Raw genomic sequence first — 19,699 nt, 5'->3', positions numbered from 1 at the left:
GAGAAAGCTGCAAGCAGTGATTGATACAGAGATTTTCCAAAATGAGGTGGCTACACTTTGAAGTAAAATCACCTTAAAGAAGATATAAAGCCATTCTCCACAGAAAAATCATAATCCTCATTACAGATTAGAACGTTAGCATTCCCTGTCTGCTTTCTCCTCTTAGAAAGCCCCGTATGATTGCCCAACACTGCCAGTCTGCTGCAGGGTTTGACCTTTCCATTCTATTGATTCATTTCTGTTACTCTTTGTACACTCAGAAGACCCAGATATTTTCAGAGCAGCTTTGCATTAAGGGCTTTTCCTAAGTTACTATGGTGCACAATCAAGAGCTAGTAAAGAAGCAGGATGCTTGAAGAAATGCTGACCAGAGGACAGAGAAGAAAAGTAAATTGTCACAAATATTTAATTTACCCTTTTTTCTATGAAAAAGAAGGTAAACAGATGCCAAAGTTAAGAAGCTGTAAACAAAATAAGTGGCTAAGTGAGGAGGGAGTTTGGAGCAGTTATTGTGTTAGATGAATTATCTCTTCTCATTCTGTAGAGAGGAGGGTTGTTAAGGGTAAAGGGCTGGTAGAGAAATGCAATTTGTATGTGAGTTTCCAACTTACTCCTTCAAAAGTGTTTAGCAATGAACTTACCGCCGTGCCATTGTTATCTCTAAATACATCTTGATTAAAATAGTCAAAGAGCTTCTTTTCTAACTGTAGCATAACCTAAAAAAAATAGAGGAGAAAGGTCAGCAAAGCTCTTGGACTCAGCCACCTAATACACAGCTGTTGGAAGTGACCCTTTCAGAGACATGCAACCCTTTAAAACCACACGGCATTTCTACATGCCTAAAGCTCCGTGTCAGCTTGCCCATGTGGTTGACTGGCAATCACTTAAAAAGATCCAATTAACTGAGCATTAGGTGTGACAATCTATATCCCTCCCCTCCCTTTAAATTATCAGTTTGAAACAACTATATTCATGCTTTTTAGACAAGAAAGTGAACATTCAACAAGGTTTCTATTTGCACAGGGGGTAGAGAGGGCATTAAGTTGTTTACCTTTCGGTCATTATCAGATTCTCGAAATATTAGCTTGACTACTTCATTTGTGTCAGCTGCCCGGATAGTCTGCATTGTAGCCTTTGCACATAGCGTCTAATAAAAAACACAAAGGGAGAAAGGGAAACTAGTTTATATGAAGCATAAGGCCACATTCAACTGAACTTTATCAATCTACGTATCTTCAAGGCTCACCTGAAAATACGATTTGTTGTAGGTCAAAATACAAAGCATTGCTAATTTAAGTTGCTTCCACTCATGATGGATTTAAACCAATAAACTGAGTTACCATTTGGAGAGAAACAGGCAATATTAAGAAAATACCAGATAAGGCAAATATTCTTTTAACTTACTACCATGCACACAGGTTCTTTCACAGGTCTGACACTGTATCACACATTACTGTAAACATCCTCAAAAGCCATTCCTACAGCTGACGACTCCACAGCCCCACCAGTTTCTGTACTGCATTTTTAAAAGCTGATAACTACACTGGCACTACAGTTCTGTGCGTTAGCTCTTGTTTGCAAAAACTTCTGCCTTGTAAATCAATGTTCCAGGTATAATTTAAAAGTCCGAGCAACACTTAGACAATCTGACAATAAATTTCACAGTTCATGCTGGATTGCAAATTCCCCACACGTCATCCTTTTAAGTAAGAGACAGCATCATATCCCTAGATATTTTGAGGACTGGGTGTCTAAAATATATTATAAATCAACACTTTATCAGGCACAGAGGTATGAATTTCCAAGGAAGGGTCAGACCTCGATTCATTTGCCATTTGCCTGGTTGAGGCCCAGTTTCAATGGCAAAGCTGACCTAGAGAATAAGACTGAATAGGTTGTTTAAAGGTTGTTTAAAATCTGGAGCTTTTAGCAAAGCAGTTAGGCATATATTTAACTTAAAACCATACTTTAGATTCACTGAACCCATACTTTTAGTGAAGCTTTAAGTCTGTTAAGTGCTTTGAAATGCAGAAATAGAGAAGATCTTTGCTATGGGGCAGGCAGGCTTTGCAAGGCGCTCTGTAGTTACCCAGCTTGGGCAAAGCTCCTGGACGGTGCGTGACGCCTCCCCAGCCCATCTGCCTGGGCTGCTGGCAACCACAGGGCAGAAGATGGGGAGCTGAGAAAACCCCAGCATCACTCGAAGGCAGAGAGAAACCAGCCAAGACGTGCATCGACACCTGGGAGGCAGGTCAGCATCCTGTGTTACAACCCGTGCACAAGCTGCTGGCAGGATCCATGCACAGCCCTGGGTGAGGATATTGGCTAAGGCCATCCTTCTGGAAAAAAGCTTCTTGTGCTAGAGGTTCTTAATAAACGCGTGCTCGAGAAAATAACAGTCAAGAAGAGGCAGAGAGGTGACCTCCCTGTTCTGCCTGTTCCTTTTCATAATGGCCAGACAACAGATTTTCATTTTGCATAATATTCACTTATAAAATAAATATGTTCTGTGGTAATAGGGTAACAGAATTTCACATCCTACTACATACTTCTTTCTCTCACAAGTAGAATACTTCTATTGGGATTCACTATTAGAAGTGCAGTATCTACCAGACATAATGCCATGAAACTACAGCTTACTTCTCAGTTCCCCATTCCGAATTTCTTCTTCTGAAGAAATACACGCCAAACATGTCTTTAAACAAAAACCCCTCTGCCTCCAAACATTTCAGATCTCAGCTGAGGTTACCAGTGCTAGAATGCAAACAATCTGTCAATGGACTTTTGTCCCCATTTGATAGAAAGACATTAAAAAACGATCCCTGATAAAGGCCCCGCATATTGCCACAGTACAAACACGAAGCAACAAGCTAAGCAATTTCATTTTTGAAGGATAACTTGAGTAGGATTCAGTCAAAATAAAATCCAAATCTGATTTTTTTCCCTCAAATCTGTGAACTGAACAGGTGCTGATTCCACATCTTACTGAACAACTGATGTCCTTTCCCAACAAATTTTTCTTGATTGTCCCCCCCCCCCAGCAGTGTCATGTCTATAGATTACAAACATCTAACTCTGGGTTTTATCCTAAAGAACGTGGCACACTCATGGCACCAAAGCAGTCGTAGGTGTCTGTGAAATCACGGTTTTCACTGGAGAAAGCAGTACTGGTCACACGGACACAAATGTAGGCTGCCCTTTGAGAACTTCATCCGTTCTGCAGGATTTTAAGGTGTATTTTTGAACGGCTTGGGAGAAGAGAGGGAAGATGCCGGCAGTAGCCAGCGAAAGCTGACTGTGCCCGGGAGGGAGGGAGGAGGCGCAGCACACCAGACCTGAGGGAAGCTGCACTTTTGGTACCACTCATTTCAATCACAGACCTGCTAACTCTCCCCTCGCCCCCGGCGTGTACCGCAGGATCCCTTTTGTCTGCTTGGACACGTAACTGCCGTCCTGCCATCTGTGTCCGTACCGGGCACCGGTGAGGTAATCCACCAGCGAGCCATTCCCAAAGTGCGCTCCTCCGATACCGGCTATTGAAATTCAAAGCACAGATCAGCTAATCGGGTCAAGCCCAAAAAAATAGCGCTTTGGGCTCATGTGTCACAAATCAGTCTGGTCGCCTTTAAACAGCGCACCAGATTAGAACAAGCACCCGAACAAACCAAAGCGGAAAACCCGCCGCTCTCTAAAGCTGGTTTCTAAAGCCCTAACAAATCGCTCCATCTTTCACTCATTTAAACTTTCCAAATGAGGGTCAATACGGTCCCCGAGCATCCAAATGCTAATGCGCTTAAGTGCGCTTAAGCAGCTTTCCAGAGTGAATGGGCCAAAGAAGGGCTCGAAAAGACAAGGCAGAGTTACTGTCACTGTCAAAAAGTCATTGTAGCCACCCCCAGAGTGGTTGCAATTCAAGAAATTCATGATTTCTGTCTCTTAAAGGCATCTGCTTGAGAACATTTTTTTTTTCTGAGCTGCTTTATCTCACAACTTCAGGCCTGCTCTAAAAGAAAAAAAAACACGATCGACTCTTGAGAACCAATACAGAGAAAGGACCCACATACCTTATTGCTTTCAAATTTCACACACACAAAAAGTTACCTTATTCACAGACAAAAAGTGATTGGGCAAAGGTTCATTTCTTATACAAGCTGGAGCACTCCTTTTTTCCTCCTCCTTTCAATTTCTACAAAGTCGTAGTCACCCAAGCAGAAAACTTTCGGGAACATGTGCCTTTTTAGACAAGTCTACTTATGAAGGGATTTTTTGTTGCTGGTAAAGAAAATCAAAATGCTATGGAAACACACTATTTCTTTTTGGGTATTCCCTCAAAGTTTCTCTTTTACAAAGTCAGAAGAGGGGAGATCAGGTATCAAAACTCTACCCAAGTTATCTTTTTAAAAAAATCTTTTATCTTTGGAAACTGGTTTTGGTTAAAAAGTTTGCAGGAGAGCTGCATTCAGAGCTGAGAGAGAACTGAGTTTCCAGCCTTTGCTTAGCAAACACAGACATGTCTTATTCCCGTTTTTACATACACTGTCCACACAGGTAGATGCTTCACAGTATTTTTTAAATAACCCTTTGTGATAATTTATGTGCATTGAATTGTAAAACATAGCAATAACTTTTCTGATAATTGCCTTGGAACATAATGAAAATGTACTGTCATGCAAAGCTAGATGTGAAAAGTTTTTTATATAGACAAGAGACAAATCTGGAATTTCTTCTGAACTCTGCAATCCTCAGAAACTGAAAGCCTTTTGATTTACAGCATAAATGCAACCTTCAAAATACATCTGCTCCCATATATACAGACAACACATCAAAATGCTTTAGACTGCATTTCTGCATACTTACAGTAAAAAGGGATAAAGACATTAAAACAATTGTGCTATATACATAAACCACACAGTATTCTATAACATATGTTTTTTATATTGTGTTTATAGGGAAACACTCTGAACAGCTGTGAACTGTACTACTGCTTCCTGCTAGCAGCGCTCAGTTGAAAATTGCTGTTGATTTCTCATTGATTTTGCACTCTGCTTTCTGAACATCCTTTAGACTCCTGAGTCCACCTCTTGATGTGTGAGCATGCTTGTAATTACCCCAAACTTTTTTTTTTTTTAAATGTGGTATACAAGCACATACAGACTCAAAATTTCCTATTTCTTCTGTCTACTGATTCTAAAGATGTGTATTATTTTTCCCAATGATCTGAATACTCTTCTTAGGACTTACTGTTACTTTGAATTCTTCTTCTTCTAAAAAAAAGTAGAATATATTCTCTGTGTCTTTATAATTAAAAAAGTTCAGCAATAGTTGCAATTGCAATTTCCAGTAAGCCGCCTGGATTAAAACAGAAGTGTTTGTTGCTAAAAGTGCCAGCAGAGAAGTGCAGAGTCTGAAGAATGCTAACGTGAGTAAATTGAAATAAGGTTGAGCACATGAGCAACCAAATCAATTAAATTTAAGATATTTCATTTTATTCCAGTTACATACTTTGTAGATTCTGGCAGGACAGAAAAGACAGAGGTACATATAGCATCTGGTCATGACAGTGAAATACTTCCTCTGAAATGCTGCTCAAAACCCAAAATCAATCTGACACTTATTAAATTAGGATAATCAAACGCTTTTTTATTATTATGTGGATGCAAATTGTATTTGAAACAATCACTGAGGTAAAAGATCTGCTACTTTGGGAATAACAGGAACATCTGTCTTGTTTGGGCTCCTCCATACCTCTGAGGGGTTGATATGATTTCCTGCGTATTGGGAACATACTAACAGTAAATTCAGCAAATCATGTGATGTCAGAGAAATAAAATTTGCAGGTGAGAAAAACAAAGTTAAATCTAACTTTGAGTCAATTAAAGTTGTGCATTGAGCTACAGGACAGGTAACATTGTGGTTTTTAAACTCTATCTGCCATGGAAATGGCGACCTATTTTATCTAATTTTTCACAACTGTGCAAAGGAATTTGTCCAGCTGCTGCGAACAATCAGGGAAATCACAGAGCTAAATTCCTCAATGTAAAGCAATCAAAACCCATCTGAGAGGACAGACACTTTTACCTGAAAAAGTATCCCTTAGACTATATGTTAACTTGTGTTAACTTTTAACTGCGTGGAAACAGCAATAAAGTCTCAGAGAAGTTATTGCGCTCCTAATACTAATAAGCTTCCAGGAGCAGGAATTTAACTCAGCAGTGAGACGGATGTTAGCTGAATAAAGAACAAGTATTAAAAAGTATTAATGAGAAGCCATTTAAAGTATCAATACGTGGAATCACTTTCTCTTTGAATATTCCCAGAGTAAGCTGCCGTCCAGGGGAGCAGGGATGGTGGAGGGGCTGGGCGGGATGGAGAGCAAAAGCCTCCTGCATGGTTCCGCCTTCCCCCTCCATGCCCTGCTCGTGTCGCGCGCGTTCGGTCCATCTTCTGACGGCACATCCATGCAAACTACACGGCGCTGCTGCCTGTGTTCCTTCTAGGACTGATTCAACTCCACGGGTGGTTTACAGCAGCACCCATTCTACCACCTCTGAACGCTTGGCCAGCAGCTGCCTCAGACCTGCAGCAGTACTCTACTCTGCTCTCCACCGCATGAACCTTTTGCTGGTTTGTGGCAAAGGGATATTTTGGCTACAAAATACCTCTTGGGTAGCATCTGTGACAAAAAAAGCTCAGCACTAAGACCCTATCTCCATGCTCCTGTGCCCTCCCCGCCTCTGCAGCTTTCTGCTGTGCCAACAGCTGGTGGCAATGATGGCTCTCTTTTTTCATTCTCTTCTTCAGAAAAGAATATGAATTAAGTCCAAAAGGTTTTTGCCACTAAGATTCTCCAAGGTTGCAGATCTGGAAGAAAGTGCCGAATGCCCAACCTTACACTCTTGGAAAGAATGTGCTATTGCAGCTCTGACCCAGGAGACAGGACCACTAGATTGTGGCTATCAGCTGCCTCCCAGCATCTTTTTCACCTGGAACATACACTTCTGATGACAACTGAATGCAATCACTCTTGGCATTAGTTACATGTTTAGCAGCAATACAATTCCATCTGCTTATTAGACGCTCAACATAACCTAACTCAGCTACTTAGACACTGTGCTTAATTTATAAACCTCTGATGTTTCAATCCGACTTTCCTAATTTTGGCTAACTACCCTAAACACTGTTTTCTTCTGAAACCAAGCAGTTTGTTCAGTTAGCTGTTACGTTGTATGTGATGATTTAATTCTAAAATTTTCATCAGTACCCATTGAATACCAGAACTTTAATTACTACTTGCTCACCTACATCGATCCAGAGAGAAAGAAATAATAGTTTCTCACAATCCTAAATTTTTCCCCACAGCATCTTCCCACACCCCATTTTGTCAAAGTGAGAAAGAGACTTTCGTTAGACACTTTGTGGTGCTCTGCCCTACACAGTTTTGCAAATATAACAGTCCCCCATTTTGTAACAATTTTTCAATATTGGTGTTAAATGGACCTTCTAAAAAATTTTTTTTTTGTATTACTGTTAATGTCTCCCCTCGGTGAGACTCTTTCTAAGAATTCAAAAACCAGGACAGACCTCTTTTTCCATCACACATATTCATCTGCGTGGCGATTACCTTCTAGTTTTCTCTATCTGACTCCTTCTGGTCAGGTTCCACATCTTTTTGGATTCTCTTGATTCGTTTTCCTGACTATGATCTCCAAGTCTGAGTTCAGCTGAGCATCTACATCTTGATTCACAAACAATTTATCCTGAGTTGTCTGGCACCTGCACGCATCAGGAACACAAATCTTTGCAGGGCCTCTGCAGGCAGTGGTGAAGGTTTCAGGTAAAGGGTTCCCCTGCCGCCTTTTTAAGCTCTCAGTTTAAATTCACTTGTTGACATTGATACTAAGTTTCAAATGCATTCAGGACTTTGATTAGGTCTGGATAAACCCTACACCACTAGGAGATCTGGAACTTCGAAGCAGTCTGCTAGAAAAAATCCCTTCCCTCCTCCTATCCACCCCAGTCATTTAGCATCACTACTTGATGTCAAGCAGGGTCCTAAGGGAGTTTTCAAAGACGATGATTTGCTTTTCCATAATTACAGGAACAGTCCAACTGTTCCTATGGATATCTTGGGTATAGATGTTGTCTTGTCCCACCATGTGTGAACCTGTTGAGATTTATTCAGGCATTCTTCTGTTACTTTTCTTCTACTATTTTTTCTGCTTTGGCCAAGCAGCAATACGAGCTTGAAAAATTCCTTGTTGGAAACCTTCACAGCACTTACCCTTTTTCATTCCAGCTGAATAAGCAGAGGACTATATGTATTGTTTCTGTTAGGCAAAGACTTTGATGAAGTACACAGGGTCTGTGATGTAAATCTGTTTCTGTAGAGAAATGTAAAAACCCCTGTTCCCTCAAATTCAGGAGGAATGAAGTAAGAGGCAGCTTCTTTCCTTACAGCTAAGCTTGCTTTTTTCTAACTTTCAGACTAAGAACCTTCTATTTCTTTTCATTTTAAAAGCAAAATAGCCTGTGAACTCCATCTGCTCCTCTGTGCCTTGCAATTGCCTTTGTTTTGAGTGGTAACATTTGCCTCTGTGCTGATGGTGTTATTGTTCCTGGTACCTCCATATTTAATGGTTTCTAACAGCTCTAAGAAATGAAACACATGAGCAGTAACAAGAAGTAGCAAAAATTTAAGGCAACACCTAAAAAAATTCTGTAGTGTTTCTTCACTCACTTCCCAAAGTGGACATTGCAGGGTTCCAAATAACTGGGGTCTGTCAGCTTTGTTCTTCTGAATGGTTCCAGGGAGCTGCCCGAGCGTTGGGGCCGGCGAGATGTGCACTGCCGCACCATGGCTGCAGCACAGCGCTCTGCGCCGGACAGAACTTCCACGTTATCCCACTCAGAATGAAGAGGAAGCCTCAGAAACACTTCCATGCAGTACTTTGTTCTACCAACCAGCACTGCCAAAAAGAGTAAATTCAGGCATTTGCCCTCTAAATTAATGGGGAGTTTTGTACAAAATCAACGGCGTGACACAGCTCAGGATCAAGGCCTCGCCTCCAAAGAGTGTGAACCTTTGGCTTCCACAACGTAGACTTACAGCTGCAGGTTATCATCTATGTGATATATGATGCCCACCCAAAACACTGTTCAACAGTATTTTTGCACTTGACTTCTATCCTTATCCTCAGAAATGAAAATTGAGGCTGACTTTTAAAACATGAAGTGTTGGGCAATTCTGAAATCAAACCACTTACCTACCTAAAGTCTATGTGCCTTTAGGCAGACACCAGCTACTTTTAATCACAAAGTGAGAAATATAGAGAAGTACAAAACGTGTTTTTTTCTTCCTATCATGCATAACAGTCCCTTAAACAAAGAGGTAACCTGAGACCAGGAAGAGGAAAGTGACTGGCACAAGGCAGGGGTGGCCTGGGCTGCCGGCTCCTCAGGCCCGCGCCCGGCACGGCTGTGAGGGGGGTGTGCACCCGCCACCCTGTCCGATGACCACAGTACGCACGGCAAGGGGGGAGGGACGTCGATATTCTTCCACTGTTTCCCATCTGTGGGAAAAGAACACCTTCCTCTAAGTTATCTTTACTTTTTAAGGGAGAAAATGCGACAGGAAAATAATTTCCAGTTCACTGTACCTGGTTTCCTGACCTGAACAAGGTGGGAATGAGAGACTAAAACTCAGCTGATCAGGTGATGCCTTGCTGATGCAACATGTGGGCGATTTCCTTACTGTATTTTTCCCCTTTCTCTGTTTGTTCAGCCTCCCCGACTTGACTCTTTTCACCCTGCCATATCTCATTCATTTCACATTGATGTACTCCCTGTCTGGTTCCACATCGTTTGCTCCTTTATTCACTTTTGAAATGGAATATGAGTCCAGCAGCCTGTAAGTTCAAATAATCCTTTTTAGCTAGTTATGTTCAAACAGCTCAGAGAACCATGAGGTGGGAGAGCTGAGCTGTCCTCCTCTCCCACCACTGCCGTCACGCAGCCTCCAAGCAGTTGGCTGCAGCAGCACTTTGGCTCCCATGCTGCCGAGGAGCTGGGCCGTGGGGTTGGGCTGGTCCCCCATGCTGCTGACCACCAGGCTTACACTTCTTGAACAAGACACAAACCATTGTGGAGCTCACCTGTTTCCAGAAGCACTTATTCACACATTAAAATAAACGTTTTTCAGAAAAAATGAATGAAGGATATTTTTGTAAAATACTGTGCAAGGTGGGGACCCAAGGTTTACTATATTCTCCCTGATAAACAGTAAGATGGGTTGACAGATCAGTGTGTGGGTGACATACATCACACCTAATAAAAAGACTGGCAATAAATAAAAAACAGTTGTGGGGTAAATAGTCAGTGTGGAGAGCAGGAAAGTGTGGCATGTTCTACTTACTGTCTCTCTTCACCATCCCTGTTAAGGGTGGCTTTGTGTCCTCTTTGGTGTGGTTTCCGATGGTGTGGGAATGACGGGTCTGTGCATTACAGCAACATTCAGAACTCCCCCAGGACATGGCCTCCACTGAACGGGTCCAAAGCTCAGCCACTGACCAACAACAAACTGCAGCGCAGCCCTTGACCAGCCAGAGCGACATGGCTGACTGGAGAGAGAGGAGGGTTTGGAGGAACAGCTACTTCACACCACTGGTTGGGGATCCAGAGGGATTTAACCCAGCAAGGAACGCCGATCCTGGCTCATTTGACACCACTGGGTGTTACAGAGGACCACTGAAAGAGGACAGAAAGCTCTGCCAGAAACGTGGCTTCCATGGTAGTCCTGCTCATATGGACCAATGATCCATCTGTAGGGATGGGGGCCCCAACTGGGCGAACAACCAGAAAGCATGTTTTACGGAGTTTCTGAAACACAGAGGGAAATTTTTTCCTTAAAGCAAACCAGGATTCAAACATGCTGAGAAATACAGAGAGCTCCCAGTTATGCAGAGAGAGGGAAAAACGCAAGTTCAAAAGTGTTAACGCAAGATCATTTTAAAGCCAACAGCTGTGGATAGTTTGTGAAGTGCTATTCTTTTCGCTGTATCTTTAAGTGCTGTTAAATTCATTTGTCACTTGATCGAAAGCCAACAGGCTACAAATCTCCCAAGCCCCTCTCGCGCTGAATAGTGACAGGAGTATTCTGTTCCGCCATCAGAAAACATTTGTGTGCGTCTCTGTCCGGAGTCATACATGCTACTTTAACTCATCTGCCTCCCCATTCTCTCTGGCCCAGGAGGACAAATTGCTCACTGTGGCTCCCTTTCAGAGGCAGTACAGCGCGCAAAGAATCATGACTGAGCAGAAACACAAGAAACAGGCACATAAAAATTCATCACTTTGGCCTCCTGACCTCTTGCCACTGGGTTTGGCAAACCCTGTCTCAAAAAGTAGCACCAAGGGAGAGCTAAGCAGACCGGCTGAGTGAAATTACTCACAAAAAATATCTTGGACACAGGAAAACCCCACCAGATGCTTCATTGTATTTGCAGAGAAGTGGTGCTGAAAAAGGGGGTGATCTACCACATGGCATATTGGGTGGAATAAGTAGTGCCATTGTTTCAGAGCAGCTCTGTCACTTTACTGACTGCAGTACAAAGAGGTGTAAAGCAAGATTTAATCCTGACTTTTTAGTCAGCAGATTAAAACCAATCATGCCAGATGTCCACAAGACTGTTTAACATACAGAAAGCTTTTTCATACTCTACAAAAAAGTGAAAGCTGTAATAACTTCTTCTTTATTTCCTCTAGAGAGGCCTTTTTCACTTACTTTTACTCAGAAAAAAGGGAGATGTTGTAATGGATTTTAAGATGTGCTATTAATTTTTACTCTAGTCTTTGCTCTTTTCCCCTTTGAGATAAAGCTAAACAAAGTAAATTCTTTTACCCATCCAAAATCAGACAGGTATGCCAAAAAATCACACTGGTATAAAAAAGTTGTGATTTCGGAAAGAATTTATACCTGTGAGACCAGAAATGGACACTATCAGCAGTCTTCACCACAGAAGTTAAAATTCCTTGCCATAATACTTGGTGTGGTGCAAGATATGGAAGTGTGGTGGTCCGCATGCTGACAAGTGAGGATGGAACCGTTTGCCCCCCAAAACTGAAATGGTGCTTGGGTGACTTTTTGCAGAGGTGCCCCCTCCCACACGCCACATACGCCTGGCCTGAGGACGTCCACGCTCTGCTGCCAACCCTGAGCAGAAGCATGCGGGCACACACCAAATCTGGGCCCAGAGCGTCCTGCGTGACCCTTCGGGCAGCCCTCGCCGGGTGCCACAACAGCCTCGCAGGGCCCGCGAGCGCAGCGCTGGCCCACACCCTGCGGGGAAGGTCCCCCCACTCCCTGCGGGGAAGGTCCCCCACACCCTGCGGGGAAGGTCCCCCCGCAGGCAGGGGCCGTCGCCTCCCCAGCCGCTCTGCAGCGCAACCCTGAAGTCTGACCCAAAGCGACCCTGAGCTCTAAGACAGGAGTGCCAATAGGTGAGAGTCTTACTTAAAAATACTCCCTCGGTGCTCTTATTTAAACTCACCTACAGAACTGTGAAACACTCTGCAGCGTGTTGCTTTCTTCTTTCTCTGTTTATTAACAAATTAGTCCCTAAAAATACTACCACAAAGGATACAAATTCAATAATTCCTGTACTTTTAAAACATGTTTAGTATTTTTCCTGCTATATTACAAAAGTGTAAAAAAATTTGCATATTAGCGTCTCCCCCTGAATATCCATAGCCAAAAATGTTGCTACATTCAACAAGACCCAGAATGTATATTTAGCTTCTCATATTAAATTGCAAATCATTTATGCTTTTAAGAAAAATATTTGATTTAATCTTTGGAAAAAAGCTATAGGAAGAAAAATACATTCCCTTAAAATTCTGGTATTAGACTGATTTGTATCATGTACATCATTTGCTAACACAGAAGCTACATGGCAGCAAGATAATGCCTTCCTTGGTATCCCTTATCAGTTGCTTATGGAAAAAAATACAACTTACAGATCTCATTTGTTTTCTTGTCACGCACTTTAACAAAATCCTCATTACAAGCTCCTAAAATAAAAGTAACCATCTTACTGAATCACTGACCTAAACCAGTACTATTAAAATAATTTTCTTCATTTTCTATCTCGTCAAGACCTAAATGTAAGTAGTTAAGATCATGTGAAATATGAACTAGCAAGACATTGCTTTAGTTATGCAGATATTACATTAAGGACGGACAGAACTTTTTTCCGGCTTTTTAGTACTTTCAGAGAAATACACGTAACCTCTCGCTGCCGTGCTAGCGCAGATGTGAGAGGATGCTCTGTTAAACTGCCTGAATCAGCTGTACGCAGAACTGCAGATGTTGTTCCCTCTGGCCATCAACTGAATTATTTTGCATCCTTTAAAACTAGGGTGCCACTTCTGGAATTCATGTGAGACAAAAGGATAAGAATGTTTTGGTTAATCATGGTTTTGAGCATTGTAAACCACAGCCACAGTTACAAGCCTAGTACCATGCTTTCTTCCTGGAAAATGTATTTCATTAAGTTTATCAAGCTGCACTATTTGTCCTTGTCCCTCTATCATCACCATCCTTATTGTATTCTTTGCAGGTCTCCATCATACTGGTGACTCTGGACAGGTGGACACCTTCACTAATGTTTCCCTTTTCCCAGTGTATTTGGTGACTGAAAGGTGTAACACACTTCCTTTAAGTCTGCTGGCATCTCATTCTCGTGCTGAGGAGATGTGGGCAGGCACCAGAATGAAGATGATGGTATTTCCTTTCTAACAGTGTCCAACTGGAGACTCTCAAGCTACCCAAGAGGAGTAAGTGTAAATTTGACTAAGAGATTTCTGTTAGTTAAACACTTATTTCAACCACTACTTGTTCCACTTGGGAATTTGCACAATTTTAGATTTATAATTCTACTCCCTACTTCTGAATTTCTTCAAGCAAGTCTTGTGGGTGGCCCTCAAGATACATTTTACCAATTTTTCATGCCCATCCCTCGAAATGTGACCCTGCTCCTGTGCTTTTATCTCTCTGACAACTTCACACAGGAAAACATGCAGCCCCTCTGATAGCATGAAATCGGAAACAATAGCCTCTGGAAACAAAAGGGAGTAGGGAGGCAGGATACAGTCCAGGTCCTGGCTGATTTTAGGCACAAACAGATGTTCATAGGACCCAATACCCTGAGCAAGCTGAAAGGAAAAGCTTGTAAAAGAAATGGACCTTAAAAACAATGTATTGAAGAGCTTTAAATAAAGGCAAAGGGAAAGCAATATGGCTTTCAATGATAAATCTCAGCAAAGAAAACCAAAGTGGCATCATGAATTTCAATGATGCATTTTTCTTTTTCAATGAACTCTACAGCTCATTTTGAAATCTACAAATTGCTCAAATCTCAACTTAGTTTACAAGCCTCCCATATCCATTAAGAGGTTACAATACATGCATTTCTCGTTTCTTGTAACTAATCACCACAGCTGGGAACACCCAGTGAAGGCCTGAAATATAGGCTAATGCTATTATTTTAAAAGCTGCTTATAGCTCAACAAAGAGGAATATGCTGAAAGAATCTTGATTGGAAAAAATCTTAGACTAGCTGTTGGAACAAATTATGTTCAATCTCCTTCTCTTTTCATGTGCACTATTTCAGACTCAAAAAGCCCCACGTAAAGAATCTATGAAGCGCTGTCCTGAATTGGACCCGGGTTCTGTTTCACAAAAGCCAAATACGCACAATTTACAAATGAAACGAAGTGTAGAATCACTTCTCTGCCTGAAGTTTCTGCTTTTGTGATTAAAACCCTCTTCCTCTTTCTTGGAGAGCCTGCCATCCAAAAGGCCCTGTGCCATGCTCCAATGCACAAAATACATGTATTCATTACAGGAGAAAAAAAACCCCTGAAAAATTTGGCACAAAGGCGGGTGCATAGCTTAAGTCCTGTTCAGGATAGCCCTCACTTGAACTCTGCATATTTGCATAGATTTTACCTATTGATTGTCTCTACCAGGAATATAGTGGATAACTAAAAGAAATGTTTCATCAGCTGTTTGTGGTCAGGTTCAGATTTAACTTGTTAATTATTAGCATTAACAAGGTGCATATGGTAAAGAAATAAAGAAGTGGTGGTATCTTCCTTCACCAGCATGAAACTGTAGAAATATTTTTAATGAGAAGAAGATCTGAGACAGAAGGTATCTAAGTTTGCTTAGGAAGCTTTAAGAAATTACTACCCAAAACGCAAGCCAGAAGTGACCATGCATTTGTCTAGTCTAATCACACATACCACAGACCACTCCTTGCACCAATTCTGTCTTGAACTGAAGCAAATGGCACCTCTTTCACTAAAACAAATCTTCAGAAAGACATTAGCTCTCGGTAAGACATGGGACATTCACCAATTCCCCTGGCAGTCGCTCCAAGAAAAGAACCTCTTATTAATCACCCTTGGGGCTAATTTCTCACATGATTTTTCATCTGAAATTGTCTGTTAGTGGCTTCTAAATATCATTTAGACATGAAGGAATGGGAACACTGCTGTTAACATAGCAGAACGTGGAGATCGCAGTCTTCTAACTACAAACACCTGGGAAACCCGCTCTGAACCGGGGCTGTTCAAGTTAAATTTAATGGACGTCCAGGGAAGCCTGGTTCAGCAAACCCCATACTGCTACCTATGAAAGCAATTCCTCTTTGGCACCCAGACCTGGCCTAGGGTCTTGGTAAAAAGACAGAGTGCCTTACTCTTCTCTCATGCCAGATCATGCTTTTCCAATACACAGAGTGAAGACGTTTGATGGATTTCAATAAACCAGCTCTGCAGCCACATGTAAAATCGACTTTGCAGTTTTAAAGAAATATACCTAAAGAGGCATTAACGACGTAAGCCATGGCAGTGCCACGGGAGCTGAGGTTGAGCTGTTTGCCTTCAATGTCTCCTACTGTTCCGACTGCTACCGACTCCTCAGTGCTCCTGCATGCACCAGCGCAGCCACATGCAAAGTTAAACAATGGTAGTTTCCAACGGACTCGTTCTGCCACACAATCATGTCATTACCATTTTCATCCAAGTTGTTAATCTCATGACAAACTGCCTTGTTCAAGTATATTTTGCGATTGCATTGTATCTTTCAATTTTTTCCTCACTAACAACTTTTCCATTAGTTTGCCTGAAATGAATGTCAAGCTAACAAGCTTTTCAGAACATTGCTTTCTTTCAGAACCCTCCCTTCTTTCCCCTAAATACAGGCACAAACCTGTCCCTCTTTTAGCATTCTGCAATGTCACGGGTACTCCAATTTGTTCTAAACCAATATTAAAGACCGTTGGCTAAAGACAGACAATTAAAATTGGCCAGTCCTACTAGTTAAAACCTGCTCTGTTACTGATAGACTATTGCATGCTTCATAACCTTCACGTGAACAGCATTTTCTGTTTCTTTTAGCATGTAGAGGAGAATTACATACAGAAGATCTCTGCTATTTCTGAAACAGAATATGAAATAAAAGTGTAATTTTTTTTGTTCTACTTTCTAAATGGAAACCTGGTCAGATACAGTAAAATATTGATCCTGCTATAAATGTCTAAAAGTAATGAACATAGCAAATGACCCTTCTGACTAAAGGAGAAAAAAAGAGACGACAGAGTAAGAATAACGAAGGAACAACAAAACTGCTGCAGTGATGATCCAGGAGAAATCCAACATCCTGCTGAACAAAAACGCCCTTTCTGCAGAATGCCCATCTCCTGCCTACAACCCGTCCAGGCACCTCTCTGCCGAAACCCCACAAAAGCTCTGCTTCAGCAGACGCGCCATGAGCACGCGAGCGCACACGGATCGCGCTGCAGTCGCAGCCATGGTGAAAGCGGACAAAGAGCAGAAGAGAAGAGTGTCACTCCACCTCCACTTACTGACTGAACGGCCAGGACACATGACCCAGGCACAGGTGGCTCAGAGCTTTCCTTTTTTAAATTATACAGAACTATGTCCAGTTAAAGAGATTTTCAGTACGTTCAAGGAAAACATTAACTCTGGATTTTCTACTATCAGATGTGAACAGGGCCCTCAGACGTTTCACTGGGGTCCAATACTGACATCCTCATGAAATTCAGCACTTGTTACAACTGCAAAAATGAAAGACAGAAATGAAAAATAAACCTTGCTGGTTTATTCAGTGACATTTACAAGTGGGGTAATACTTGACAGAGTTATACCTGATAAGCCTTCAACACCTACATGAAAGAAATTCTCTTATCTACATAGTGGACACTCACTACTCATTATCTAGACTTTTGGACTCTCTTCAGATATTTCAGAGTGAGAAAATCAAAACAGACTAGGGTTTTGAATGGCATTTAAAAATATTTTTTCTGGATGAATGTTAATAATGTAGTATTACATTAATAATGTAGTATGTTGCAGTACTGAACTGTCCGTAACAATGTGATTTCAGAACCATATCAACTAAGCAACCAGTATGATTTGCACTAACTGTAACATGTTTTACTCCATAAAAGACATCGTTTAACTTCTTGGAACTATACCCAGTGTGCAGGAAATTCAGCTGCCAGTATTAAAGGATTTTAAAATTACCATTACAAAACCACAATAAATTAGCACACAGAACCGCTCAGTTTAAATACTGTAACATTACAGGCTTCAATGTAAGTTTTATTTAGTTCTACGGAAATTACCAAAGGTGGGAACAATGTTAACAGCCTACATATACCCTTCTGTACCTTCCCAGTGCACACTCATGGCTGAAAAAAATCTGTACAAGTTACAGGCAAAAAAGCAAGTGAAACAGCCAACTGTACAGAAATCATTGGTAAAAATAGCCTCTCATTTCAATGGTCACAGGTTTTTAACCAGAAATTCTGACAGCAAGGGGTCAAGGCAAGCTATTTGCTAAAGCACATACAATATGCAGTATCAGGCAACTGTTTGAGACTTCTGTAGAGCCTAACTACAATAGAATTACAGCCTTAATTTTGTCTGTCCCTGCTTTTATTGTTTGTCATTGTTTCTTAGAGTTATTCTGCTGTCAATATTTGAAGAACAGAATCCTGTCTTGATATTGATTTCCTAAAGACTTTGAATCATTGCCTTCATAATGCATATATTTTAAGGCAAGTGCATGCAAAAGGTGGAGGTGAAGTCACTTATTGAATTAAATCAATACAAGCAACCAGATTGGCGATTATCATCTAGTATTCATTTTATATCATGTAGAATACCTGGTAGACAGAAGAAAAACAGATTTCCATCCCACTTTGACAACCTCTAATTTAAATCTCTTGCATACTCTGGCCCTTTGGCTTGCTCAAGTTCAGTTGCTGTCACTCAAGCACTCTTAGCACCTACTTGACTTTGCCAAGGCTGGTAGTGTCTAGGGAGCACAGTGCCACCTTCTGCCATACCTCTGTGGTTCCCACAGAGGGGCAGAGAAAGCGAGCAGTGGCAGCTCCATCTGGAGGAGCTTCTCCAAGGGAGCTCAGGGGCTGTGCTGCAGGAACTTCATGACTCAGAAAACCCCAAACGACAGTGGGGAGGAAATACGAGATCCATACATTAGTCCAACTGTATTCAGGTTAAGTTTGTCCTTCTGCAAGGTTAATGACAGTACTACAGTTACACTGTGTTCAGTTGCAGACACAGGAAGAATTAAAACTGGTTTAGTTTTCAGGGAAGCATTAGAGTTATATGAATCAAAGTAATCTAGGAATAGCATTCTAGAAACACAAGGTGATTTCCATAAAGAGTTCATCCAGTATACACACGTCTTTACTGTCTCTATGGACAGGAGCGTGGTGCTGCGAGTGCCACACCAAGGGCAGCGAGAACAGGAGTTTAACGTAATCACCAGCAACGGTGCTGTGGTCCCTACTGGGATTTTCGGGGTTGGAGAGTAAACTAACCACCTACTACCATCCGAGGGCTACTTGCTGGATTCACTCCAGAGTAGATGGGCTGGTGTAAGAGGATGGAACTCTTCCTACAGCCACTCAGCAGTCGCCCTGCGCTCAACCACAAGGGCAGGACTCAGCTCCGCGGCCTTGGTTCTGTTCGTGACCAAAGCTGGCGTGGCAGGCGCTGAGAAGCTATGCTGTGTTAAGAGCTCAGGAAGACTTTTTTTCTCCAGGAAGCTGATTTTCCCCCTTTTCTGTCAGGAAAGCAGGAGAGGCTGAGCACATCGTTCTGCACCACTGAGATGCGCTGGAGCGCTGCCTCGTTCTGCGGCCTCTGCGCCCACGGGGAGCCTGCGGCGATGGGGGAGCACCAGCTCCACAACGCCAGCGCCAGGAGGGAGAACCCCCACACCCGGGGGCATCTCAGATGAGCCCTGGCCCATTCTACAGATTTTTTTCCACACTGGAGGAGCAATTTCTAAGGAGCACAAAGGGGCTGACCCTTCGTATACTTTCTGTATACTGTTTATGGGACTCCAGAGTGCCACAGCCGAGGCTGAACTCAGGATTGCTCCTACCAGGATGCCATTTCATTCCTTTTTCAACCTCTACTAGAAAGTGCTATTTAACTGTTACTGTTTATTTATCCCACTGAAACAGCAAGTTACAAGAGTGTTTGGAAAGCCTGCCAGAAGAAGGGGTCCTCTAACTACCCAATGGTACATAAAAAATCTCCCCAAGGAAACAACAAAAGCCAGTAGAAGCCAGATGAGATA

General features: G+C 42.1%; 1 protein-coding gene across 3 annotated transcripts in view; it reads right to left on the bottom strand.

Annotated features, from left to right (window-relative positions):
* INPP5A (inositol polyphosphate-5-phosphatase A) overlaps positions 1-19,699 on the bottom strand; it is a 251,249-nt gene that overhangs the window by 41,278 nt on the left and 190,272 nt on the right. For all 3 annotated transcript variants that reach the window (XM_074831614.1, XM_074831617.1, XM_074831616.1), the window contains exons 10-11: positions 1,052-1,147; positions 642-716 (exon numbers count right to left, since the gene is read on the bottom strand). In XM_074831614.1, the coding sequence (XP_074687715.1) occupies positions 642-716; positions 1,052-1,147 (171 nt within the window). The remainder of the gene's footprint in view (positions 1-641; positions 717-1,051; positions 1,148-19,699) is intronic.

Source organism: Strix aluco, chromosome 7 (assembly GCF_031877795.1).
Source record: "Strix aluco isolate bStrAlu1 chromosome 7, bStrAlu1.hap1, whole genome shotgun sequence".
NCBI lineage: Eukaryota > Metazoa > Chordata > Aves > Strigiformes > Strigidae > Strix > Strix aluco.
The sequence above is the reverse complement of the archived record's forward strand: the minus strand, read 5'-3'. Positions and strand labels throughout refer to the sequence as shown.